Genomic DNA, 25800 nt, shown 5'->3' on the forward strand with positions numbered 1-25800 from the left:
GAGTCTTGTTCAGTACTTTTTCCATCTGGGCTGTGATGGATCATAGGCAGTCTGTGTGCAGACGATGGCTTTTTCTCATTGCAATTAAATCTACTGCCTGTTTGTAAAAGTTCTTAATCTGTTTGATCATAAACAAATGTCTGGTATTTGACCATTCGAAGTAAGAAGCTCTGCTGCTTGCAGAATGTGTTTGTAAGAGTAATGGAACAACAAAAAAAAGACTGTTGCAGCTTGTTTAATGCTCCAGGTGCCGGCCTTGCCTCTTTTCATTACTCACCTGCTACCGTGTCTGTTTAAAATTTCATTACAATGTCACAATTGATTTCCAGACGAGCTCTCGTCTAGTCGGCCCTCTGCTTGAAGGTTACCAAGCTTGGAAATTGTTGTGAATTTACGTCTGAATTTGTGTGCACAGACACTCCTGAATGCTGAATAGAGCGTAAAACTGTCAGAGAGTCTGTGTCTGCTGTCAAACTATACAGAAGCACGTTGTGAGTGACAACAGGACCAGCCTTAGTTTTTCTCTACGCTGCTCAATCCTCTTTGTCCCAGCTGTCAATAATCAACCAAAGTATATACATTTAAACGTTCAGTTATGAGACAAGATGCCCCACTCAACTCAAGCAAATGTACACCAACCTCAACCACTCTGCTCATACAAGCATAACGGAGTTCTCTGATGTCAAGCAGTGCAATCTTAAATTGTTAAATCTTGTCAGTTCATGTTCCTAACGCAGAGCTGGAGATTAACTGTCTGGTGACTGCTGGTCACATTCGTTCTGAGGGATCTCATCAACTGATAAAAATGCATTCAAACTTGATCACCCTGTCAGATCTATGCTTTGATTAAGGTGATGCCTCCTCCATTAAGCAGACAGAAGCCTCCCACACCACTCGTCATCTCATCACTTTTAGCCCATTTGTGCCCTAGCTTAAGCACCATACAGTCCTTAAAAATCACATCTGATTATTAATCTCATGTTACCTCTGCCTCAAACCCCATGTCTCCAATTAGAACCAATCATTTGATATTTTCTCCCAGTGGTATCTCTGTAGCCGAGAAATTAATCTGAACTCACCTAATCAAAAAGCTGTTTCGATGTGTGAGAATACCCTGTGCCTCATTTTGCTTTTAATGACTTTCTGTGTGAGAGATTTTGTAGTATTATGAAGGGTACTATAGATTGAATGTAGGCTTGCTGTTAGTACTAAGCCTTTATTGTTCTTATTGGTTCATTGGCTGGGGTGTGTATGGTTAAGTGGCAGCATTGCTCCATCTAGTTTCACTGAGCTGAGGTTTAATTAACCAGAGAATTTAAAACACCTGTGAGAGTGTTCAGGTCGGTTTACAGGGACACTGATGTATTCAAGGCAGGGGCAGCTCCTCCATTTAAACAGATGAAGTGGTGTTTAAGGAAGAAGAAAAATACACAAAAAAACTTCCTTCATTAGAGCTTAAATAAGGGCAACTGAACAACTTCTTGAATCTTGAATACGTTTCAGCTCATCCCAAAGGCTTCTTCATTTCTGAACTAGATGGTGGGGGTATCAGCTTAGGCTACGGCTACACGAAAACGAAACGAGGTTTTTTTTTAAAACGGGTACGAAAATTCTTGCGACCACACGGAAACGCGCTGCTGTCCAGACGAAAACGGATGAAAACGATGAAACGATGCAGTACACACGCCACTGTGTCATGCCACGCTGTGAGACAATAGAGAAGTGTTAAAATTGGCTCACAGCGTCAACGTGTGACTGACGCAAAAACGTTTTAGCTGTAACAATGGAAACGAAACGAGGCCGTTTTCAAACTTTCCCACTCTGGAACCCGTTTTCAAAAACTATCGTTTTGGGGTAGTGGGAACGCCGGCTCCGTGTGGCCGCGACAGCGAAACTATAAGAAAAAGTATCGTTTACAGTGAAAAACGTTTTCGTGTAGCCGCAGCCTTAGAAGCAGAGAGGGTCGTTACAGTCACGTGTGTTACTGATCCTCCTGACCAACGTGCATGTTGTTTCAGTCATTATCAGCTATGAATCGTCTACCTGCCTGAAATAGTTTCCGTTTGTTTGTGTACTGTAAGCTGAAATTATTCTGTTGTCTTAGTTTTGTATTATGTTTACAACAAGAGACACAGCAGTTTGGTTAAGTTCAGGAAAATCACACGGTTTGGGTTCAAACAGACTTTTCACATATTCTTCAGTTTATTTTACTTTACTGCAGGGTAATAAGTGTCTCGTCATCAAATCTTTACAACATCTGTTGTAACATTACTATGTTCTGTGTCGTAGACTATCACAACCATTACAAGGGTCTGGAATGTGCCTCCTTTAAAGAAACAAAAAAAAAGTGTTTTATGTGTAAATCACCACGGTGAAGACTTGCTTCACAGTTTAGATCAGGGTTAAGCTTGGGTTAGCTTTGTGACAAAGGTTTGGACAATGTCCTCTAAAGTCACAGAAACACAACTGTGCATGTGTGTTTGTAACAATATTCAGCAAGTGCTTCACACACATGGAATGGGCTGTAATTAAATGTCAAGCAAATACCAGAGCATGAACTGTTGCCCCAGATCTGGAGTGTTAGTGTATGTGAGAGTGTGTAATTCCACATTATACTGTGACTTTCTGTGTTCCTTAGGTAACATAATCTAAGACCTGTTTTCAGATTATTTTAAGGCAGCTGATGTTTTCAGTATTAACTTGAGTATAAACAGAGTATTCAGTTTGTTTCATACAAGTTGGTCTCTTTAATGTTATGTTGCAGTCAGTTGTGAGAGGACGGAAGAAAAATCATTTTTAGAAAATGGATATTATAAAGAGGATGAAAATGTTTGGCAGCTTCAGTAACTGACTCTCAAATTTCAAAATTTGAGGCATTAATGACCACACAATGGGTCCCCACTCATAGCTAGCAATAATGAATCTGATAAATAAATTGTTCACTGTGATTGATTATGTATCTGAGGTAAGTTCCAAGTCAGTAGAAGTTCATTTTCCCTTACTGAAATCAATCTAAGAGCCTCGATGACTCTACAATAATGTAAAGTAGTCTGGGATTGATGGGCTAAATTATGCACAACCACTGGTGCAGTGGTTTAACAAATCCTATTCAGCAAACTGTGCAGAAAGGTGGCGCATACAGTGATGCACACAGAGATTCACCAAAATCTGAGGCTGTATGGAATTATTGTTGGTCATGATTTTGGTTTATCCATGAATTTATCAATTTTATATCGCAGTAGCTGAAGACTAAGCAGGTACCCAGGCCTCTCTCCCCTATGCAACCTCTCCCAGCTCTCCAGTAAAATCAATGAAGCACATATGAACGTCAGAGTCACCTAATTAAAAGGCATTTGTTAAATTTGCGCAAATTCTTTGCTGGGGCAATGGTTTTTTGCATAGTACCCATATATAATTCATACACATTATTGCATTATTGCATGACTAGACAGGTCACAGATACTTGAGTCGTACAATGGGGTTCTACATATTATTTGGCAGATGCTTAAATGTTATAGCTAATGTTTACGTCAAATACTAAAGAAAAAAATCGCAATTTCACAGAAATCTTCTTTTATGACACAGAGTACTCTTCAAGAAGAGTAACTGCAGCAGGACATTGCAACATTGCACTGCTGAATTAACTAATAACAAGGTACTGCATCCAGAGTAGAACTGTAGGAGACAGATGAGTTTTGTCCTTAGCAATTCCAGCTGAGTCAGATCATTTCAGTAGAGGTGATAGAAGAGACCAGGAGGAACTTTCATAAACCACCTCAACATCTTGATACACCAGAGGCCCAGGATATCGTAGACTTTCTTTAGGATGGCCAAAATAAACACCATCACAAAGGATCAAATGGCAAAAAGTGGATAGTGGTGTGTTTTAGATATTTCCATAAAGAGATATGGATAAACTAAACAAACACTAACTTGGACCAGTAAAAAAGGCTGTTTTTGTTGACAATTATGAAAAAATCTATCAATTTTCTAGCCTTATCATTTAAAGTCCTTTCTGAAAAAAATCTGCAATTTATGATGGCTTTTATGTGCTACAAGATATATCTATATGACCAAAATTAGCCATTAATGTTGTGGCTGGGGATTTCTAGTTGCGAGTCTCAGACAGGTGAGGTCAGATAGCCTATATGTTTTACATAGAACATTAGGAACCAGTCCTGACTTTTGCTGGGTGGGGCTGTAAGCTAATTTGCTTGTGTTACAGCTACAAGCTATAGGAGATGTTAACATAAGCCAGGAAGAGAAGCTACTTGGTGTGTTCTGTTCCTGTTGCAAAAATGGCAGAGCTGACATGTTCTGTAAGTCTTCATGTTCAATAAAAAAAATAACAAGGACAACGGTCTGTGGTCTTCATTTTCCAGATCACTTCTCTGCAAATCTGACCCCAAGACAGATGGGGTTTTACCACCGAACTAATTATCTGTCTCGATCTGTCATCCCCCTTCTTTGCTCGTCTCTTTTTCATCTTTCATCCTTTCACTTTCCTCGGGTGTCTCTTCCTCCCTTCATTTCTCCAATACCTTTCTCTCTGTTTTGTTGGCTCACTTGCTTATCTTCCTCCCTTTTGCTTGGCAGAAGTTGATCCCCAAGTCCTACTCTCATTGACTTGCAGACACCCACACACACTTGAGAGCAGGTTACTCTGTGTCAGTGACTGTTCTCTGTTGAGTGGCTGTGGGCGATGTGATGATGTCGAATTACCGTGGCGATTCTCTGTTGCCGCGGCGACGCTCTCTCAACGACCAAACGCAGCACACAAGCACAGACTCACAAGCACAGACTCACATGCTGACTAACACCCCTACCCAGGGCTGGGTAGGGGAGGCAGCAGAAGAGCACTCGCAGTTACACAGGCCCATACATGCGTAGCCCCATAAAGGCTCTTGACTTCACCTGTATGCACTCCCACATAAACATCGACCACCAGGTAGAGTTACCCGGCAGGAACCATGATAAATTGACAGAATCACAATTTAGTAGTAACAATTATCAAGGCCGGATTAACCATATGGGCCTGCGGCACAGTGCCCAGGGGCACCATTCACATCCAGTGGGGGGGCACCACACGACAAACTTTAAAAATAGTTTTTTCATGAATGTTTGTACTTAAAATGGTTACACTTGACACTTGACATAAATATTCATATAAAATTCATTATTAAAACTAATGTGATAAGAACAGCAACGATATATCATAATTCTGAGCAATAGTGGCCTAATGTGAACATTAACCCCCCTCCCTCAACCTGTCAGTTGAACCAGTCCACCTATGGTGAAATGCATCATGTTTAAAAAAAAACGCGGTAAAAATAAAAAATAAATGGATAGACATCAATTAAGTAGTTGTGCAAGAGAAAAATAAAAAAAGAGAAAGACTCCAGGCGTTTAGTGGCAATTAAAAATGTTCCAGTGTTACATCGTTTCTTTATAAAAACATCGACAACTGCTGTCACAACCAGCTGGCTATTGCTAACGGTCCCACCATCTACCACAACCGGGCGTCTAAATATGCAGCATCAGCACGGCACGGCGGTAAGAAAACCAGGTTTCTTACAAATGATCTCTTCCAATGCCAGCTGCCGAACAAACAGTGTCTAGAGATTGGCTAATCTATTCGCCTTCAACCGGCATGTTGTATTTTTTTTGCGTGTAAATGTCTGGCCGGGCAGCATTTTACAGTGACTGGAAACACCCGGACAGAGTCACAGCCCATGAGAAGAGCGCAAGCCACCGCGAGTGTCTGCTCTGCTCTCACTTCTCAGGTCACGGAATGCGGGTACGGTTGATGTTGTTCTCAGACAACAAAAAGAGGATGTAGTATTGGAGAGAGGTGTTGCGACGCATTGTGGCCGTGATTAACAGGGTGCTTGCGCAAGTCTTGAAAGTCTTAATAAGTATGGAATTTTGAAGCACTGTTTTCCAGACCTTGAAAAGTCTTGAATTTTGTGTGAAAGTCTTAATAAAGTATGGAAAATAAATGTATGGTACAATGTTACAGTATGCCCAAAGGCATTGTGAAATGAGAAATAGGAAGGTAGGCTATAAAACTATAATTTTACTAACTGGTCACGTACTGTATTAGCCTAATGGGATGAGATGTGAGTGAAGAGACTGAATTCTACATGCATTCATCCATCCATTCATTTTTTTATAGATAGTTTTGTTACACTTGTTTGATGTGAAATTCATGTACTTGTGATTTTCATGTTTTGAAACGTTTTCATCAGTAAAAGCATAATTTACTGTAAATAATACATTTGTTCATTGAATACTAGCCTATGAAAATTAACATTTCTAATAAACACAGTTGGTACAATCTCAACCAATGAAGTAGGCACACAAGTTACAAGTACATAAAGTTAAGGTTTTGGGGAAAAAAAGTCTGGAATTTTGTTTTGGAAAAAGAGCAAGCACCCTTATTAAGTTTTTAAGTGTGCGTGGTTTGGCATTCCGGGTAGACAACTTATGGTGCTCTGGGACGGCTGTGGCAATGACGTCCCCCTGGATAATAGGAGTGTTGTTAGTGCTGCATAGGTGGATGCTCTTTGAATTGATAATATATTTCAGTATAGACAAATGCTCTTCGAATTGATACACATTTTGAATCTGTACATTTCAATATATGGATGCTGTTTGGATTGATAGTGAATTTAATTGATTGGTTTTAAATGGAGATATTTGAATAATCCTACATACTGTATATAGATGGATGCTGCTTTAATTGTTACTGATTTTGAATGAATACGTTTGAAAATGTAACCTAGGGGCACTTGAGGTTTAGTGCCCAGGGGCACCACATTGACTTAATACGGCCCTGACAATTATGTTTTAATTTGTGTGAAATACAGTGACAGTAATAACTGTTGTGTTTTTGTCCGCCATTTTTTTCTACAGATGGCGTAAACCCTGTTCCACAGAGTTCACAATGACATAGAAAATGTGCTGTTAGTGTAATGTAAGTTTGTTCACACAGCTCACTGTATTCTTGCTTGCTCTCAGCGTGTCTTTTGTGATCGCAGGCCCCAAATTCTAACTTAAGGGTAGTGTTTTTATGCCCAGACTGTAGTATCAGCCTTTAAAATAACATCTCAGACTAGATCTACTCATTACCAGTGCACATAAAGTTGACTATGTAACAACTGCAGCTACTGACTGTCTAACTAAAGTTATCTGTCCATTGCAAATGAAAAAAAAAACTTCTTTTTAAGGAGTGTCAAGTTTAAAGCATATATTTCATATCAATATAATGGCTCAAAACCCACAGCCAATTACTGCAAAAATTAAAAGCGATGCAGAATGTATGAATGGACATGTAGTAAGTCATTTGCTTTAATGAGTAGGCCGAAAAAACAGGGTTGGATTTTGCAGGGGATCCCATTTCAGCACAACATGGGCTCGTTAACAAGCAGATCTTGCAGTAAATAGTGTGATTCAGTTTCTCCTGGTAAGGTCAATCGGTCTCCTTTTCTTTTCTCCATCTTTTTTTAGCCAATTTTTATTTTTAGCCAAACGAACCAAAAACCAACTGGGCAAAAACAGTAGCAGGCAGAGGAAATGGGAGAGTGATCCTTAACAAAAATGGCGCTACTGCCTCAGCATCCAACATAGTGTAGGTACCTTCACATTCTGTATTTGTCAGCATCACCTCCAAAGGAGATACTTGTGAAAGCTTATGCAACTTTTGTCCAAAATACAAGGACATCTGAACGACCATGTACAGACATACAGATCATAAAGCTTGTTTTCAAGTTACAGAGCTTCTTTTTAGATGGTTTTCTTTTAATACATTACCTCCCTTCCTATTCAGAAAATGCCTAACAATAACAGGAGCGTATTATATTGCAATATCTAAAAGGAATGCTAGAAAAAAGTCTACAAGATTCAAGGTAAAATTGACTTAAAAAAGAAGGGACAACTTTCTGTGGAAGGAGTGATTTGTGAAAAGAAAAAATAGGGAGTGATTCAAATACAAAAACAGTACAAGCAAAAAAAAACATAAAAGGCATGAAAACAGAGGAAGAGAAAAATTGAATAGGAATGGAGAGAATGGCTGCTATTGAATATTAAAGTCACACTACTCTGATAGTGAGAGAAAGGCAAAAAGCAAAAAGAATAAAAGAGTTGGAGTAATAACACCAATCAAACAGCATTAGTAGAGCAGATACTAGTAACTTGAACTGTGAAGTATGAGTCATCAACAGCTAGCTAGCAAGGCCTCTCTCTCACACACACACACACACACACACACACACACACACACACACACACACACACACACAGAAGAGCCATTGTTTACTTGTACCACTTTACCAATTTGTCAGTCCCGTTTTTCCTTATTCTGAAAGTAACTCACACACCTTCCTTTTTCTGCACATACACGTATAATCAGCTTCACATTTAATTCCCACAAAGATCCACAATTTTCCCCTCATGCCTGGATTCGTCACTCATCCACCTTTCTCCAATCTCGACATACAGACACTCATGCATGCTCACACATTTGCACCAACACACCCACACAGAAATCCACACACTCTCCCTCCCGCCTTGACATTCACACAGTCCTAAAGCAACGCCACACAAGAGCTCCTTCCTGTGCTTCTCGCCCACCTGCCGCATTGCACAACACAACTCTGAGAAAGAAAGCATCTTTTCAACCTTTCTAAGTGAAAAGCACTTAAGGAAAAGTGCCATCTCTCTTGTGAACGTCACTCAAAATGTCCCTTCTTTTAGAGCCCGCACCTGCTTGCACTTATTACACACATTGAGCAGGTGCCAGACAGGTTGTTGTGCTCTTGACCTTCAACAGGAGTTTGGAGAAAAACAGCAATTTAAATGCCAAAAAAACTTTTGAGATGGCAGGTGAGTTTTGCCCCCCCCCCCCCAGCAACAGCCAGAGGATGGCTAACATCAGCTAATTAAATTACCTCCACATACTCTGTAACACAGCTCTCTGTTCGAGGAACATCTTTCTCTTTCAGAAGGTACCTTGGTATTTGATTTCTTCTCCTATTTGACGAGAAGTGGTCATCTCAGTTGAAATGTTCACTGCAAACATGATGGTCTGTCAGACACTGGAATGTTTACATCCATTTGTAGCACAACTAGCCATGTCCCAGGTCAGCAAAGATAGATATAGGGGATAGAGAGAGAAGGAAAAAAGTGCAAACACAAAGTGGTTTGTCTTAAGAAAGTTACTCTTTATACTGTAATTCTAACTAATGTTACTCCACTCTCCTCAGCACATCTGAACCCACTTCTCACAATATTTAGTGAGACTTCTCTTTCAGTGAGAGATCCTCTCCATGTTGTCAGACACTTGGAATTATCTGAGCCTGTCAGCTCCAAATACTAGCACTTATATTCTGCTTCCCGCGTTTGTACTGTGTTATTTCAGCATTCTCGCTCAGCAACTGTCAGATTTAATCTTCTTTTCACTCCTATACAAAAGTAAAAAGGGCTAACCCCCCCAAAAAAAAAACTCCAGGATTTTATTATAAACATTACAGCCATGGAAATGGGCTTTGTCTTGACTACACTTTCACAGAGCTGTAATGACAGACCTCTCAAATCTCAGCATGAAATGTCTGATATCAAAGTCCTTTTGAAATGAGACGTTTCAAAATTGAAAAAGCTGCTGCGTTCAGTTGCTATGTTGGAAAAATCTTGCCCAGGTTTTTCTAAATGAAGTTAGTTCCTGTTTACTGCATTTGATTCAGTCACATTAATTACAAATGTGCTTTCAATTGAATTATTTTATTGTTAATTTTGAACAGCTAAATTATGCCCATTATCTAGCTTAATGGGCAATTCGATGCCTTTCTTACACATTGTAAACATTTAATCACATTAAGAGTTTAGTAAAAAAATCCCAAACGTTAACCTGAATTCATACGACTGAATTTATACTTTGTATACTTAGACAGTCGATAAATGACCTAGCATAGCCAGTGTCATGTCACCAGTTTGAAATCCTGTTTTAATGCTTTGGAAGTATGTCATCTATCCCTGGCCATCTTGGGATTCTGGTTTGAGCTGAGCATTAACTTTTCACAAATTACAAACAACAAAGGTGAACATAGCTTTTTATTACTTTTTATTTCTATGGTATTCTCTGCATTTTTTCACGTATTGAACTGTGATGTCTTTAACCGAGGCTTTCCCCCGGCTGCGTCTCTACAATACTGACTTTCAAATTGTCATCACTTCTTTCCTCCGTCTCTTGTCCTTTTACTCTTATTTCCAACTTGACCACTCTTTCTTCTTTATTTAATCGCTCAGCCTTGTCTGTAAGATCCACTCCGGTCTTGTTTTTACATCTTAGTTCAGTTCGATGCGTTCCCAGTCTCTCGCTGGCCTTGTTAAAGTAGTTCTCCAGTTCTGCCACAGGTCCCTTATTAGAGAAGAGGTGATTCACAAATGCCTGACCATACTGATCTGAGGTGATGAGGTCCAGGTTAACTTGGGAGGACAAGGCTGTGGAGGTAGCGTCAGGCTCAGTTGGTTGCCTTCTTCTCCCTGATAAGAGCAGCTTAGTTCAGTTAAATGCAAATTGACTGAGACCGGCAAAAGCAGTTTTATAGGTTACACCACCAAAGTCTACCTACTTGTCTCAGCCTCCATGTGGGAGATTGGGATGGTCACACTTTTCCCTGTCTCTCTGTCTGTCACGGTGAGTCCCGTCATGGCTCCCTCCTCTGGCACCTCACTGGATGGGTCAGATTGAGCCAAAAGACCCCCTCGACATTTCACAACAGAGATTGCATGAGACTTATAACGCCTGGATCACGGAGGTTGGACGGTAAGAAGAATTTGGAATGGAAAAAGAACAAAAAAATACTGATTAAATCATTTCATCACTTGTTCTGCAATAACTAAATCATTTGTGGATACATCACCTTATGAGCTACTTTAGCACTCAAGTTATTTCATAAGACATGAATCATAAATACTTCAATTTCGACCGAAACTCTGTTCAATGCTTGAGGGGCTACTTGTAACTGATTAATGCATTCAGTTTTAGCCTTCAGGTGTTTTTTCTCATATGAAGTTTATGTACCGACTGCAGCCACTGACTGAATATCTTTAGAGTGAGCAGCAAGTTTAAATGTAAGCTGAAAGGTTAGGGCTGCACTTATAATCGTAGGGCTTTATCAGCATAGTGCTTTCACTCAATTCCATTGTATTTGCCGTCTAATCTGGTCTCAAAATATCATCCGCAAGCCAAATTTACCAATTTTTTCATTTTTAAAACCTCATTATGCAGGGTTTTTTTTTTTTTTTACAGATACTCTGATATTCTGTCATTAAGAGGATGTTGCATATTGACATTATCTGTGTGCTGATCCATCCATTTACTGTAAACTAAGGCTCTCTGTTTCCTCTCTGTGACGGGTAGATCACTGCAGTTTTACCTGTATGCAGGTATGATCTGTGCGAGGTCTTCTTTGTATTGCTCCAGGGCTGCCCTTGCAGACAGGGGCTCAGCTTTGCCCTCCAGACAAGCCAGATGAACCAACATCTGGGTGTGAAATGCGGCTCCACTGGCCCAGTGTCTCAGAGATCTGAAGTAGCAGACAGTGAAAGAACTAAAAAATGCCCCATAACAAAAGAAGAAGTCTCATAACACCTGCATTCATCTTTCTCTACCACCTGCCATTACACAATGTCTAACAATTCCTCTCCACCACTTGAATAAAAATAAGCTATGCTCACTTTATTGCCCGTTCTCACCTGGAGTCACAGTCTCCCCCCAGCAGACAGGTCTTCAGCTGGGTGAGAATAAGGCTGAACTGGGCCTCGAGTCTGACTGAGTCCTGGATCAGCCTGCTTTTATCACTCAGGTTGATTCTGCAGCGCTTCAAGTACTCCTCCATCACTTCCTGAAGCTCCCAAACTCTCTGCTAAAGGTGGAAATTCAAACATGTACAGTATATTAAAGCAGTTCAGCAGCAATCCTTTTTTTTTTTTAATCAGTTGATTCAGAACTGCTCATTTCGTGTGTCTCTTCATGACATACTACGACTCTTTTATTTATCTATTTTTGGTTACACTCAAAGGAAGGTGGAAGGTGCTGTGGGGGATCATGTGGGGTATAGCAAGTCTAAACGGGTGCGTTTTGAGACGAGTCTTGAATGTGGTCAGAGATGAAGTTGTATGAAGGTCCAGAGGAAGGTAAATGCATTTTGATTGACAGTTCATCACTAAATATACACAATGCCAGAGCATAGTCTGTGGTTATTGCTGCAGGCACTCTGTTTCAGGACATTTCCCTCGTTACTTCCTGTCAGGCTTTACCTGGCATGAAGATGAGCCTGCTGACCTCCCCTTCACTCCAGATGATTGTTTCGATGAAGTGCAGGCCATATCCATCACCATAGTGACCACTAATCCCACCAGGCCGGCCAGGCGTGGTTCATCCGAGAAGGCCGACAGTCTGCTAATGAGATCCTTCAGGTAGGTGGGTGCCCGATTCCCAATGTCAGTCTGCAACTGAGTGAAAACAATAAGAAAGTTTCATGTCACACTAAATGGAAACACAGTTCCAGTGTACTGCCCCTTATCATCAGTCTCAATAAAATAAAACTGTTAGTTGAGTAGGAGCTCTCTCCGTCTTTTTCAGGAACAACTGTTAACATCTCTTAGTCATCATCATATTGGTCCCTGTTGCCCCACTGCATTGATTTCTCACCTCTTAACAATCCCCAGCAGGACTCCATTTTTAATACAGAGTGGTGCTTCATCTGGCACAATCACTCTTGCTAAACTGATTCAAGGAAACAGCATCCTGTCGCTCCTTCTGTTAATCTCTGCATTTCAGATCAGAGTGGATTTAAAGGTGATCAATGAGCATTTATCACACTCAGTCTATTTCAGAGGGAGCACACCACCCTCTGTAATGTTTTGTAGTCACATTGTGTCTCCATGGCATTTTACACCTAAGAGTAAGACTTTATTGTAGGCTTATACTGAATTTGTATTGAATTTGAAGTTTCTCAGTCTGATATGTCTTATATTGAGGAACTCTAAAATGTTTAATTGAGGGGAGGAGTTGGTACGCTCCATTTAAGATGTGAAACATTAGAATAGATACTGGATCCTAGTCTGAGCATCTTCTTATAGTACAGTCAGGGAAAGGGTGTTCCAGGGATTGAAAACAACTCCTGAACAATGCAATTTCAATTTGAACTTCACAGGAAGGCTGCTGAACCAGGCCGCACTGCGATACAACAAAACACTCAAAATCACTGAATCATAAAACAAGAAATGAGCTCAACCTACAAAAAAATTTGAAATTAGAAAGACTTCAGTAGATAATAACACCCAAGTATGTATGAGGTTCATATGAAAAATCTGTAACGTCTTATTTCTATTGATAATGGAAAGATAATACAAATATAATTTTACACCATTCAAATAGCCACTCACTATTCACCTGATGCAGACTTGAATCATCAGAATCGGTTGACTGTTACGTTGATTTATCAGAAAATTCGGATAGAAAGTGGTTAGGCATGCAACTACAGCAATCAGCAGTGTATACAACAGGACATTCAGTTCACTTCTGTACCGCGATCACTGCACTTTTTCTGTACTTTAATATAGTCTAATTGCACTACTGTACACGATAAATATCCAATTACTATACCCTACTATACATTCTGTACATATTGTAAACCACTCCCCACTGCCTGTTGTGTATATACTGTACTGCATAATTCCCTGTTATAATCTGCACCACTCATACTATATGAGTGTGCTTACCATGTAGTTATTGTACTGTACATACCTGCACTTTTGTATATATCCTAATATACTACAATTACTGCTTATGCACTTCTGGTTAGATGCAATCTGCATTTTGTTGCCTGTACCTGTGGTGAGTGCAATGACAATAAAGTTTTATTTAATTTAATCTAATCTAAATCAGAAAATTAATTTTACTGTACTGTACTGTACTAGGAAATAAAACATGGATTCAACCTTCACTTAATCAGATTTACTCAAAAGTAAATTAGGGTGGATTGTGTTAAATGCTGATGAAAAATCTGAAGTGATCTGAATCTTTTCAACCTGTTTCAGCTGCTCCTGGAGGCGGGCCTGGGAGACCAAACTCTCATCGTGATTGGCCAAGAGGAGAGGGTGTACTACTCCGAGATCAGGTACCGCTCCACCTTCCAACATGGCATCATAGAGGACAGACCCAATTGCATCCTTCAATTGAGAAAGCTCCTCTTCTGACGAGAACAGCTGCCCCATGACAACACTTATATCTGTATGAGTGGTGGCAGGAGAATACTGCTAATTTATGGCAGCATCTGAGGGAAAACACAGGAAAACATAGACTTATTTATTTTAACTCAGTTAAAGACATAATATTAGGACATTTGGAGGACGTATTGGAGGTTTTCAACATTAAATGTGACAATTCAAGAAACATGCGGTTTTTTGTATTTAAATAATCATCATCTAGAGGGGATAACATTTAGCACCCTAACATGTCACACTCACACTCCAGCAGCATTTCAGTCACCTCTTGTCTCTAACAGCTTCTGTTTTTATGGTCTGCCTCTTCTTTCTTCTCACTTCCTCTTTTCCTCCCTCCTCCTGCACAAACGACATTAACCAAGATAACACGGCAGCAAAATGTAGCTCGGCAGCAAAGCTACACCGCCTCCTATTGGCCGCGGCCTGGAAGTGCAACTACCCGGAACTGATTACCCCTGAGTGATCTCGGTCTGAGAGGGCTTTTGTTGCCAGTCTTCTGTTGGTGCTTGGAGAATTAAGGCCACTGAGAGTAAATAACAGGCACATTTTTCTCATAAGAGAGTTGTCTTAAAGTGAATGCATCATAATGAAATTCGGGTCCTTGGGAATGAAACAATAGCTGCAAACTCTTTAAGGCACACATTGAAAAAATAGGCCAAGGGCTTTCAGCTTTTTTTATTTAGCTAAATGGAACAACGGCCCTGATGTTGAATTTCTTTTTTTTTTTTTAACTTGACAAAATATGGGGCGAGGGGATTTGGGATTTTGTGTAGCGAGAGAGATGTTCTTTGTTAACTGGGACAAGGGCTTGTGCTCTGCCAGGTCAGAGTTTTGTGCATATAGCTGCTGTAGCTAAATGCAATACCCCACACTGTGTTACAGATTACATATCATGTTCATTTGAACATCTTGGTTTTTTTTTCTTTTAGGTAATTTATGGTCTGTCTCCTCAGTTCTGTGATGTCATTTCACAGTAGCTTAATTTGCCATTTTTGTGTAAACAGCAGATGGTGGAATGACTTAAAGGTCATATCTGAACAAGCCAAAAAGAGAGAAAACAGCGAGGTATTTGTGCAAAAGGGGATTTAAATTCAGATTCACGCAGTTTAGACAGAAAAAAGAAAGCTACAAGCAGTTGTTCACCATGCACATTGACCCATGTCCATTTCTGTCTAAAAGCTGATGCTACTTCATGTTTATTGTTTAGGTAGACGGTGCTAGTGGTATACTGGACTTCATTATTTTGAAAAGTTTTGATGAGTAAAGTTAACAGACTTAAGGGGTCAAACAATGTTCCAAGTAAAAAGCGTGATCCTGCAGCTTGGCATTCCCACAGATGGAAAGTAACTGCACCAACAGAACAGTTGCAACACACCTTGGCATACAAAACAGGTATTTTTTGTTTATATTATAGACTCAGTGTGATGATGACTATGTATTTGCCAAGATCGATCTCCATTAAGAAAAACAAACATACCAGACAAAAAAAGACTCAGAGCAGAAGAACAACATGGTTGCTTGTCTTGAGGACAGACTTTTCAGAGAATCACAGTCATCCACCCCTCTACAGTGAACTGTAGACTGTAGACTAGTCCATCACAGGGCCACACAGAGACGAACGAGACAAACGAGACAAACATCCACACTCAATTTTATATATTTCAAAACTTAAAAACTAGTAACAGCTAATTTGTTTTCAGCAATGTTGCCAAGCAGTCAGAGTGAATTTGACAAAATTAAAAGATTTTAAAGCAGCAAACACAGCAGGCACGAAACAAACCATACATGGACCGACACACACATCTTTCTGCTTTTCCTTCTCCTCTTTGCTTGTTCTATATCCATTTCTCTCCCCAAAGCCTGCTTTCCATCTTTGTGCTGTTCCCCATTTCTCCTGCTATTGTTGAATCTGATAGCTTCTGTCAGTCTGTTGCAGTGTTTACGGGTTCAGCCCTGTTGCTGGGGGAGAGTGTGTCTCCTTTTCTCCATGGATGCTTGGCCCTGATGACAGACTTCGCACTCCTCTGAGAGCAATAAATATTTAAATATGCTTACATCACAAACCTGCACATCAGCACTTAGAAACAGGCATGAATGCACACGCGTGTACATGACCAAGTGGAGAACATTCAGTGCGCCTTCTAGCTCCTCAGCTCGTTTTTTTTTTCAGTCTGTCTGTTCATAAAGGTCTCATTTCCATCTTACAGTGAAGTGTTGATGAGGGTAAAGGAACTAGAGAGGAGGGCAGAAACAAGAGTGTGAAAGGAGAGGGAGAAGGGAGCTAAGGAAAAAAGCAAAAGAAGAGGGACAGAAGATAAAACAAAGTTGACAATGTTGGAGGAGAATGACAAATGGACTCCTTCCTTGAATAGACACACAAACATGTATTTATTAACTCCCCTTTAAATGACAGCCTGCTTAAAACATCACTGAATATTAATCACCACATGCTCAATGTGTCATTTTATGATAATACCACTCGAAGCCAAAATGTCATTTTCAATTAGAAAACAGATCATTACATTTATTTGGGCATAAGTCTAAGCACACATTGTGTGGTTGAATGACCAGATCAGAAACTGAGCAAGACCGTGATCAAACGAAGTCATTCATGTTTTACCACAATGATGAACCACAAGACAAAAACCTCCTGCCTAATATTGTTTAAACATCCATCCCAGTCACACAGAGAAATGTGTCATCATGGGTACATTTGCCCACATGTTCAAAATGCAGTAGATTTACAATTCAGGGTTGAAAATGGTGAAAGTTTAAGCTGTTGTTTTGTGTGGGGGAGCACCCACAGGACATTTTCATATCTATGATGCATTAATATTAAAGCACTGTGTCTGGTGCAGTGTGGACCAACATTGCTATCACACATTCTGGCATGATCTTCTGTTTCAGAGACACTCTGATACGGTTGTCTGATCAAAGTAATATGACCGCTGTCAAAGTTAGTAAAAACTTTGCTCATTCTTCCTGCTTCAAATGCATCATATTACAGTAATGGCTATTGACTTGCTGCCAGCGCTGTCCCAGGCCTTTGGATATATAATTGTAACGAGATAATGAGAGTTGTTGACTTGTGCATGTGGACCTCTCAGAAATACATGCAGTTCTTGACCTTTTTAACGCTGCTGTACATGGTGCAAGGACCTAAAAATGACATGAAAGGTTAATGGACGGATTGTTATGGCAAATGCATGAATTCTTAGGTTGTGGTGCACACACAATAAAGACCCTACATATTTTTTTATATATAGTAATTTCAATTTTTCTGTTCTGATTAGTTAGGTTTGGATGTGGAGCTTTTACTTATAGGACGGGATTATCATGCAAACTCGATAACCATGTAATCAACCAACTTTGCTTTTCCAAACCTTCAGCCTCGTCTCTTGACCTTCTCCGAGAGACGTGGAAGGTGGTACTCATTTGCACACATTTCCCGAGGGTTTCATTTTTGTGTTTGATTTTACATGACCTTTTCATCACATGCAATCATATGATGAAATAATCATAACGTATACTAAAAACAACTTACAATCCAAAACAGTGCAGGGGGAATCTGTTAAAAATGAATGAGCAAATATGAGCCAGTCCAGACCACAGCAAGCTACGGTCCTACTCGCCAAAGGTCGTACAAGGCTTGTTTCCTTTTCCTTATCATTGCTTTATATTCATCTGTTTATCCTTTTCTCTCTCCTTTTCTTCATTTGCACTCCTCCTTTCTCCACTTTTCTGCCTTACGTTTTACGTATCCTTTATCTGCCTCCTTTCAGAATGGATCCTTCCCTCCCTCCAGCCATCCACAGCGAGTGGAGGAGAATAAAAACGAGATTAATGTAAAGTCATACATCAAGTTATGACTGGTGTGCTGGGCAGCATCCATTTTGTGGAGCTGCTGTGTTCACTCATCAGCAGTGGAGCTAATTATTGCAAATGACAGCTGCTGAAGAAGTATTAATGTCTCCATTCTGCATGGCTGCATCCAGTAGTATGGCCCGATTAACATACCACAGGCTAAACTCAAACGAGTGTGCGGGTAATACAAAAAGCAAAAGCATGAACTGTGTCTTTGTTAGATAAAACCATGTGACTGTTACTAAAACCTTTATTAAAGCTGTCATTGACAAAAGTTACTGTAATCTAATCCTCAATCAGTTTACTAAAGTTTATTTCTGAAGCACTTTGATGTATTTGGATATCTGATTGACCCGCAATTTGTCAAAAAAAACACTCAAAAACTCATTTTTGTTTTGTTAAAGAAGGTTTTATATACGATGTAATGTCACACCAAACAAAGTTGAATGAAATATTATGTCTTCTCTGTCAAAAATGGAAATCAAGACAATCTCCTGATCTAAAGTAACACCTGTGCTGGCTGTCACGCAAATACAACCCTTCACATTTTCATGCACTACACGGTGGCAGGTCACACCAGTATGTCAAGGTTTTAGGGGTTTATAGCCCTAGGCACCAAGCAGAACACTGCTCATCAAATAAAGTAAAGAGATTAAATATGTTTGGGGTCACTGAAATGGCAGAAAGAAAAAGATGGAGATTAAAAAGAAAGTGCGTGACAAAGCGGGAGGAGAGAAAGAGATAAGAAAGCAAATTAGGGTAAGTGTCGAAACGTATTAGGATGAAGGATGTCTCCAAAAGATACTGGATAAAAGAGCAGTACTGCATGGACGCACTTACTCCTGCTGCAGAATTTATCAGTTTTTCTTCCAGCTTCAGGGAACAGAGCTGCCTCCAGGTATTCCTATTGCAGCAGAGGAGCTGTTCAAACCGAATATACAAGAAATGCCTTTGTAAGAACATGCACTCAAGTATTTGAAGTTGAAAGTGGCTGTATATATGAAAACATCTGGGCCAAATACTTTCAATGAAGCATTTGGACATGAAATAAATGAATCATGAATCACAAAATAAATTCCTGCTGTTTTGGTTCTTTGTTGCATTAAAATGCCATTATTACAAAGAAAATAAATATAAACAAGCCTCAGCACAGATGACACATTATTTCATGCACATTATGATAAATGTGACAATTACAATGCAGATTGTTCCTTTCTGGGGGATTTTATTTCCCTTTATGCAAGAGCGACCCCTGCTGGTCAAACTGACATAATCATTTTCTGAGGACGTAGTTCCGCTTCCGGTGTAAACATGTAAGGCAACATGGCGGCTTTCACAGATAGGTTTAACAGATAACAAACTTCTGGCTAAAGTGATGAGCCATTGAATATATAAAACAGCATATACAAGCGCATCATGGCTGAACCGAGTGGTGACGGAAGGGTTGTCCGCTACTACTGCACCGCCGGGAATGGGATGGAGCCTTTTGTAATTGACGAAGTGAAGGGGAAGTTGGCAGCAGAGGATGTGAGTGCTGACTTATGTTAGACACTGTGTCGGCTACATGTCAGTGCGATATATTGGATTTTTGCTACTCATTCAAAGTAAGCTGGCTCTAGCTTTGTAAAGTTTGCCAGCTTCGGTTGGGTGTGTGGTTTTAGGACAGCTGGGCGCTCAGTGAGACCATGAATTTGGACAAAATATAAACAGGTTTTCTCTGTCCTGAAACCTAGTCTGACCTGGTCGATTCTGGGGCACCATTCAAAGTGCTTTGGCCAAATAATTTATTCTAGCCTACCAGATACTGGCCCCCAAAGTCAACAAAGCTTATGCGTCTGTGTGAGACAGATTAATTATATTTGTCAACGCCTTCCTAAATGGAGACATTAATACTTCTTCTTTACCAGGTGTGTCAGATTCCTGGTAAAGTGTTGTTCAGCTCCTCTGCAACAATTAACAGAGTCAGTGAACTGAAGGCCGCAGAGAGGCTCTTCATTCTGTTGAAGCAAGACTCGCCTTTTCGGCTGTCAGCCCACACCAGCCCAGGTACAACCCTGACACAAGAGAAGCAAAGCAAAATCACTTCAGCATTCAGTGAATAATCCCTGCTTTTTGACTGACTTCTGTTCTCTATCATATTTAAAGCAAAAGCAGCTCCTGTGCTGCTATCCAGACTTTTGGGTGACAGGGATCAATGGACCAATGCTGTAATGACATGGAGCCGCCTACAGAGGGAGCTGGCAGCCTGCAGAAACGCTGTCAAAACACCAAGCACTGTACTGGGAGTTCCAGGGAAGAGAGAGGAGGGGAGAGGCAGTGAAGAGGGGCTGAAGTGCCCTGTGGTGTCTGGAAAACGTACGTGTGAGCTTAGGGAGGACGAGAGTGAGAACGAGAGGCTGAGACGTGTTGAGCAAAATGGAATACAGATGTCAGAAAAGAAAAGAAAAAAGGATATTGAGGAGGAAGCAGAGGGGGAGGACTCATCTGCTGAGATAAATGTAGAAAAAAGGGAATCACCTGAGATGGACAGGAAGAGAGAGGAAGACACAGATGCAGGGGTGGCTATGGAGTTTACCAACTTGAGAAAGCACGGAGCAAACTTCGATGGCTGCAGATCGGTTTCTGATAACGAATCACCAGAGCTGGAGCACCATGTGAAGTCTATCAGCAGGAGGGTGGATGAAATGGGAAAAACTTCAGAAGATGTAGAAAATGGTAAGGAAATAGATGTTTTTTTTTTTTTATCAAACTTTGTTCGATGTTAGCTGTAAAGTTATGACTTTTGGGGGAAAAAGTTGGCTTTTTTGTATCCCAGTCTCTTTTAGGATTAGCTGCAAATGCAGCGGATCACTGTCCCGATGCCTCGGAGCTCAGGTAATGAAACATTGTGAAGCTTCTTAATTATGTGCACCTTGATTGAGAATTTCATTGGTATCATTTAGTTGCTCAATTTATGTCATACAAAGAATGTTAAAGTTCACAAATCACTTATTATTTGTCACTTAGTTCTAATTTTAAGAAAAGTTGTCAAATGGCTATTTTTTTTTACATTAACTCTTCAAATGGACATACTTTTTAAGTCTCCCACGTGAACACAGAATTATCCCCATAGACACTGTGCCAGTTATCTATAATCAGTAAGGGTGTGCTTTGCATAACTGTGTAAATCCTCAGATTATAGTTGTGTGTTTGCATCTAATACAGGGAGTGAGCAGAGTGTTGGGAGCAGGTGTGAGCAGAGTGCTGGGCTGGAAAGCTGACCTGAAGAATCCACAGCTGGAGGTAAACCCTTTAATAAAAAATTATTTCAACATATTGATTTATTTGTGTGTTTTTGACTGGTAATAATGCCGGAATCAGCACTCTTCTATTGATTATGCTGTTGGCAGAAAATCACTGCTTTCGTTCCCATCATTTTAGAAAGCGACAGTCACTAGTTGTTGATTCTTTTCTGCAGATAAATGTCTATTTGAGTGACGACTACTGCCTGCTGGGGATTCCAGTGACCAGGTTGTTGCTTATCAACTTTTTTCAAGCTTCATTCAAAGAACCATTCTTTAATAATACATCCTGTTTCTTATTCTTAAAGCTGCTTTATCTGCTGCTAGTTTAGCTTTTTACCATTTGCATTTCTTACTGCTTTATGCTATTATAATATGAAGAGTTTCTCGCCAACAGTAAGTTCTGCTGTATGTGCCTCAAATGATGCCAAATATTGTTAATGATGATGATGATGTCAGGAACTTTTACATCTGATATTTGGTGATAGAAATGTTTCATATTGCGGCTTAAATCGGTTTGATAATCAGTTTTACATTAAAGGTCCTTTCATGTCTCTTCAGGTTACCTTTAGCTAACAGGAGCTACATTAAAACCACAGGACTGAGGTCTACAGTTGCCTGGGCCATGGCTTCACTCGCTGAGATACAGGTAGGCACACATGACTACTGGATGCCTCCTGCTGTGTTCTTTCTGATTATTTAAAACTACCAGGGAGTTACATTGTCTGCTCCATGGTTTTGCTTGTGTATGTAACCGAGAACTTTTTACCAAACTATACATGCAAGAATTTCCTCTTTTTGTTTGTTGCACAATAGTTCAGCTTGTCTAATCCCTTTAAAAAGCAGGTTAAACTCATTTAAATGTGACCACATCTCTGCCACTCTAAAGCTTTTAGCTGAGAGTTTGTTGTGTGTTACATTTACACGCACAGTGGCCGTCAGTCTGTAATGGAATATTGCCCTGCAGTCACATTAACGCTGCAAAGGATTGACCTGCTGAGTGTACTCTGTGCCGCCTCCTGTTTTCCAGCCAGGCTTCTGTGTGGTTGATCCGATGTGCGGGGTGGGAACCATCCTAATAGAAGCTGCACAGGAATATAAGGTCAGAGCACAAATCTATGCATTGTTCACGTGTATTTCCCAACTAAAGGAAATTTGGAACAGCTTGAAACGTAAAATATCTGATCGATAGGCCAGTCTGTTTGTGTAGTTATTGATTTTTTTTCTGTTTCACGTGTATCTGTTAATGCAAAGAAGGTTCGGCTTTGCTACAAGCACTCTAACTATAGAATATCCTTTAGTCAATTATATGGTTTTATTAATCTAAACCTTTTGGTATAAGTAATGAATTCAAAGCCGCTGTTTAAAAAGTGCATACATGATTGTGTGTGCTTTGAGTGATTGTAACACTTCTATTGTTGTTATCGACCACTGTCACTGGGATCCTCAGGCGTCCTGTTTTCTGGGTGTGGACATTGATGATGGACAGCTGCAGAAGGCCAATGAGAACGTAACATTTGCAGAGCTGGGAAGTAGAATACACCTGCTGAGAGCCTCGTCCATGGGTAGGAAACGTGCGATCACAGCAGTAATCTATACGATGCCATAAACTTTTTATGTTCCTTCTTTGATCTGCAGAGACTAACTAAAGCTTTATATGCCTTTTTAAATGTTCAAAAGGTTAGAGGCTCATTTGCCCTTGAATTAAGGATCAGTCAGTCCAATACATGATCAGGCAGATATAATCATACAAAAACATTATTTTACAACACACGGATTTCTGTGTTCTTCATATGCATGGTATGCTCTTTTTATCCCGCCATTTCTGTTTGAAGGTCCAGTACTCTGTGCACAGAATTATTTACATCCAATTGTGTAATTTATACATCACTTACTTTTGTGAGAAAAGCTGCTAAATTTCCTTGTGGAAAGCAAACCTTACTGAAACGCATTATGATGCTTTTAAATCTTTTTCTGCAACTTAAACTTATAACATAGTATAGTAATTTCTCTGAGAAATGTAATCATATTTCATAAGTAATGGCAGGTATTACAGGAACCTTTAATAGCTTAGATAAGAGGTTTCACCTCTCATCCTAAATGCTTCTTCAGTTCGGTCCACTTCAGAACTGAACAAGCCTTTCGGATGAGAGGTGAAGAGTTTTCAGGATCCAAGAAGAAGTCCAGTTGCCCTTATTTAAGCTCTTAGGATTACCGTGACCTGAAAGACTGAGAATCTACACCGACGTATTGCTTTACTTATAGTTATATTTTGTAGAAAGGGATTTCCTAACTGTCATTGTATATCCAAGGCTGCATGTCATTGATGGGAAATCTTGTATAGGAGGGGTTAATGAAGTCCTCTGTGATATATTAAATGACCTCTTTGCTCGTTTGTGCTCCTCTGTGTGAGCAGTGCTGCCTCTGCCCAGCGCCAGCGTAGATGCTGTGGTTTGTGACCTGCCATTTGGCAGAAAGTTTGGCACCAGAATAAACATGGCGGCAGAGCTACCACTCATCCTCAGTGAGTGTGAGAGGTTTGTTCCCATTTGTTTGTTTCACATGTTTCATTTAGAATTGTACAGTGATTTAAGAAAATGCCATGACATTTTCCAAATGTACACAGTAAGATTTAAAATTGTGTTTGTGTTTTCCAGAGTCCTGCGTATAGGTGGTGTCCTGGTTGTCCTCCTTAGTCCTCAGTTGTCCTGTCTCCTGAAAAAACTCCTGTTACAAAAACACACTGGAGAAACATCTAACCAGGAGGGAAAGCCCCAAACTGGGCTAAAAAACTGCCTTCCTCCTGAGTCATCCTCAGAGCAGCAGACCTTCCACAGTAAGCCAGGAGTTAAATCCTCAGCAGCCCATGGAACAGAGCTGCAGCACAGTCTGCAGCCTCCTTTGTCCTCTCTTAAGCACCAAACGACTCTCAGAGTCAGCTTAGGAGCGATCGATGGACTTATCCTTAAATATGTCAAAACAGACTCTTGATGAGTGTTTGTCAAAGTTGCATTTCATAATAAATAGTTTGGTTTTGCTTGTGATTTATCATGAAAACCCACGTGGTTCAGTTGAAATGCAACAGTTCTCTGTAACTTCTCTGTAACAGAGATTTTTTTATCTGATAAAGTATGGGAACAGAAATATCTTGACGCTGGAGACTTTTAAAGTTGAATGAAATTTCAAAATGTAAAATAAAAATGTTCTTCCAAAAATGTTCTGTTTTTGTCCATTAGTTCCCATGACAACACGAATAATTCATGGCCTGCTCAGACTCAGGTTAACTGTATATTTATTGGAGACCTTTTAATTGCAACCATTTCAAAAGTTGGGATGCTTTTATGCAATAATTTATTGACAGCAGTGCACAGATGCATTGGAAATGTCGAATATGATCAAATTCTTCTTTAAAAAAAAAAAAAAAAGATGCCAGCCCAAATTTAAACAAAGAACTAGGCACAGGGAAGAGTTTCTCTACTATGTTGCATCTTCTTTCCTTTGTGAACGGGGCGGTGCTCTTTGCAGAAATATCTTCACTGTGTGTGGTTTGGAATTGAAATTTTGAAAAAAGAAGGATACCTCTGTGAAAAAGATGTCACCTGGTGGCGTTTGTTGCTCCAAAACCTGCATATACAGGTCAGCATTAATGATGTCTTTACAAGGTTGCAAGTTTCCATGCCATGTGCATTAAAGGGTCCCTAAACCACTTATGTATGAGTTTATTTTGATGAGTTAATTTGAATGTGGCAATTCCCATTAATTCCCTTTGCTGTGAATGCTCAACAGTAACAAAAAAGATATATATATATATATTTTTTAATCTTAAGTCCCTGAAATTGTGTTATAGTCTCTCTTAACAGTCTGGAATAAAGACAACTTTAGGAAAATTGTTACAGCAGACATAACAATGAATATGTCTGCACAGGAATCTCACTCGTTATCAGACACCATTAGAGGCACAAACACAGAAAAAAGCAAATTGTACCGTTAAAAGCATATGCCCATCACGTGCATTATGAGGTTTAAATACACTGACATTTTACAGCATACTCCAAAGAAAATGAACTCCTAAAAAATGGATAATAAGGCACAAATGAGATGAAATGAAACCATCTCTCTAGATTAGTTTTAAGTGAATAATATGTGTCCAGTTCTCTGGAATGGAGTTTCACCCTGGTGCATCTTTTACAGAGAAAGCTGACTAACTTTTCCTATGAGGGATAATACAGTCTGCTCTCACTGCACCTTCTGTAAGCTGATATGCAGTGTTGTTATGCTGACAAACTGAGCAGAGGAGAAGTCTGCCCGTATCCAGTTTTGTACGCATCACAAACACTTAAAATATTTGATTATGCGTTCCTGACTA

The 25800-nt window shown here is 39.9% G+C and overlaps 2 protein-coding genes across 4 annotated transcripts; one reads left to right on the forward strand and one right to left on the reverse strand.

Moving 5' to 3' along the window:
* Nucleotides 1-10084: 10084 nt before the first annotated feature.
* Nucleotides 10085-14848, reverse strand: LOC142400299 (uncharacterized). Of its 2 annotated transcripts, none has more exons than XM_075485099.1 (7): nucleotides 14555-14848; nucleotides 14095-14339; nucleotides 12319-12513; nucleotides 11755-11924; nucleotides 11436-11585; nucleotides 10629-10801; nucleotides 10085-10539 (listed from the first exon to the last, which is right to left on the reverse strand). In XM_075485099.1, the coding sequence occupies exons 2-7, from the start codon at nucleotides 14278-14280 to the stop codon at nucleotides 10169-10171; spliced, it is 1245 nt and encodes a 414-aa protein (XP_075341214.1). In that variant the 5' UTR covers nucleotides 14281-14339; nucleotides 14555-14848; the 3' UTR covers nucleotides 10085-10168. The 2 variants fall into 2 exon arrangements, with proteins under 2 accessions (XP_075341214.1, XP_075341208.1); XM_075485093.1 differs by having other exon boundaries at nucleotides 14533-14848.
* A 4613-nt stretch (nucleotides 14849-19461) lies between these two features.
* On the forward strand, nucleotides 19462-24649 carry thumpd2 (THUMP domain containing 2). Of its 2 annotated transcripts, none has more exons than XM_075485112.1 (11): nucleotides 19462-19680; nucleotides 20061-20199; nucleotides 20299-20868; nucleotides 20969-21027; nucleotides 21358-21435; nucleotides 21611-21663; nucleotides 21996-22083; nucleotides 22465-22536; nucleotides 22885-22999; nucleotides 23851-23971; nucleotides 24092-24649. In XM_075485112.1, exons 1-11 carry the CDS (start codon nucleotides 19570-19572, stop codon nucleotides 24423-24425), a joined length of 1740 nt encoding a protein of 579 aa, XP_075341227.1. In that variant the 5' UTR covers nucleotides 19462-19569; the 3' UTR covers nucleotides 24426-24649. The 2 variants fall into 2 exon arrangements, with proteins under 2 accessions (XP_075341227.1, XP_075341235.1); XM_075485120.1 differs by having other exon boundaries at nucleotides 19674-19757.
* The last annotated feature ends 1151 nt before the right edge of the window (nucleotides 24650-25800 follow it).

This window comes from Odontesthes bonariensis, chromosome 2 (genome assembly GCF_027942865.1).
Source record: "Odontesthes bonariensis isolate fOdoBon6 chromosome 2, fOdoBon6.hap1, whole genome shotgun sequence".
Taxonomy (NCBI): Eukaryota; Metazoa; Chordata; class Actinopteri; order Atheriniformes; family Atherinopsidae; genus Odontesthes; species Odontesthes bonariensis.

Coding starts and splice junctions, on each gene's coding strand:
- LOC142400299 (XM_075485099.1), bottom strand. CDS start 14,280: ATGGGGCAGCTGTTCTCGTCAGAAGAGGAGCTTTCTCAATTGAAGGAT. Junction 11,925..12,318: donor CAGGCTCATCTTCATGCCAG/GTAAAGCCTGAC, acceptor TTCCACCTTTAG/CAGAGAGTTTGGGAGCTTCA. Junction 11,586..11,754: donor GGGGGAGACTGTGACTCCAG/GTGAGAACGGGC, acceptor CTGCTACTTCAG/ATCTCTGAGACACTGGGCCA.
- thumpd2 (XM_075485112.1), top strand. CDS start 19,570: ATGGCTGAACCGAGTGGTGACGGAAGGGTTGTCCGCTACTACTGCACC. Junction 20,200..20,298: donor GTCAGCCCACACCAGCCCAG/GTACAACCCTGA, acceptor TCATATTTAAAG/CAAAAGCAGCTCCTGTGCTG. Junction 22,537..22,884: donor AAGCTGCACAGGAATATAAG/GTCAGAGCACAA, acceptor TGGGATCCTCAG/GCGTCCTGTTTTCTGGGTGT.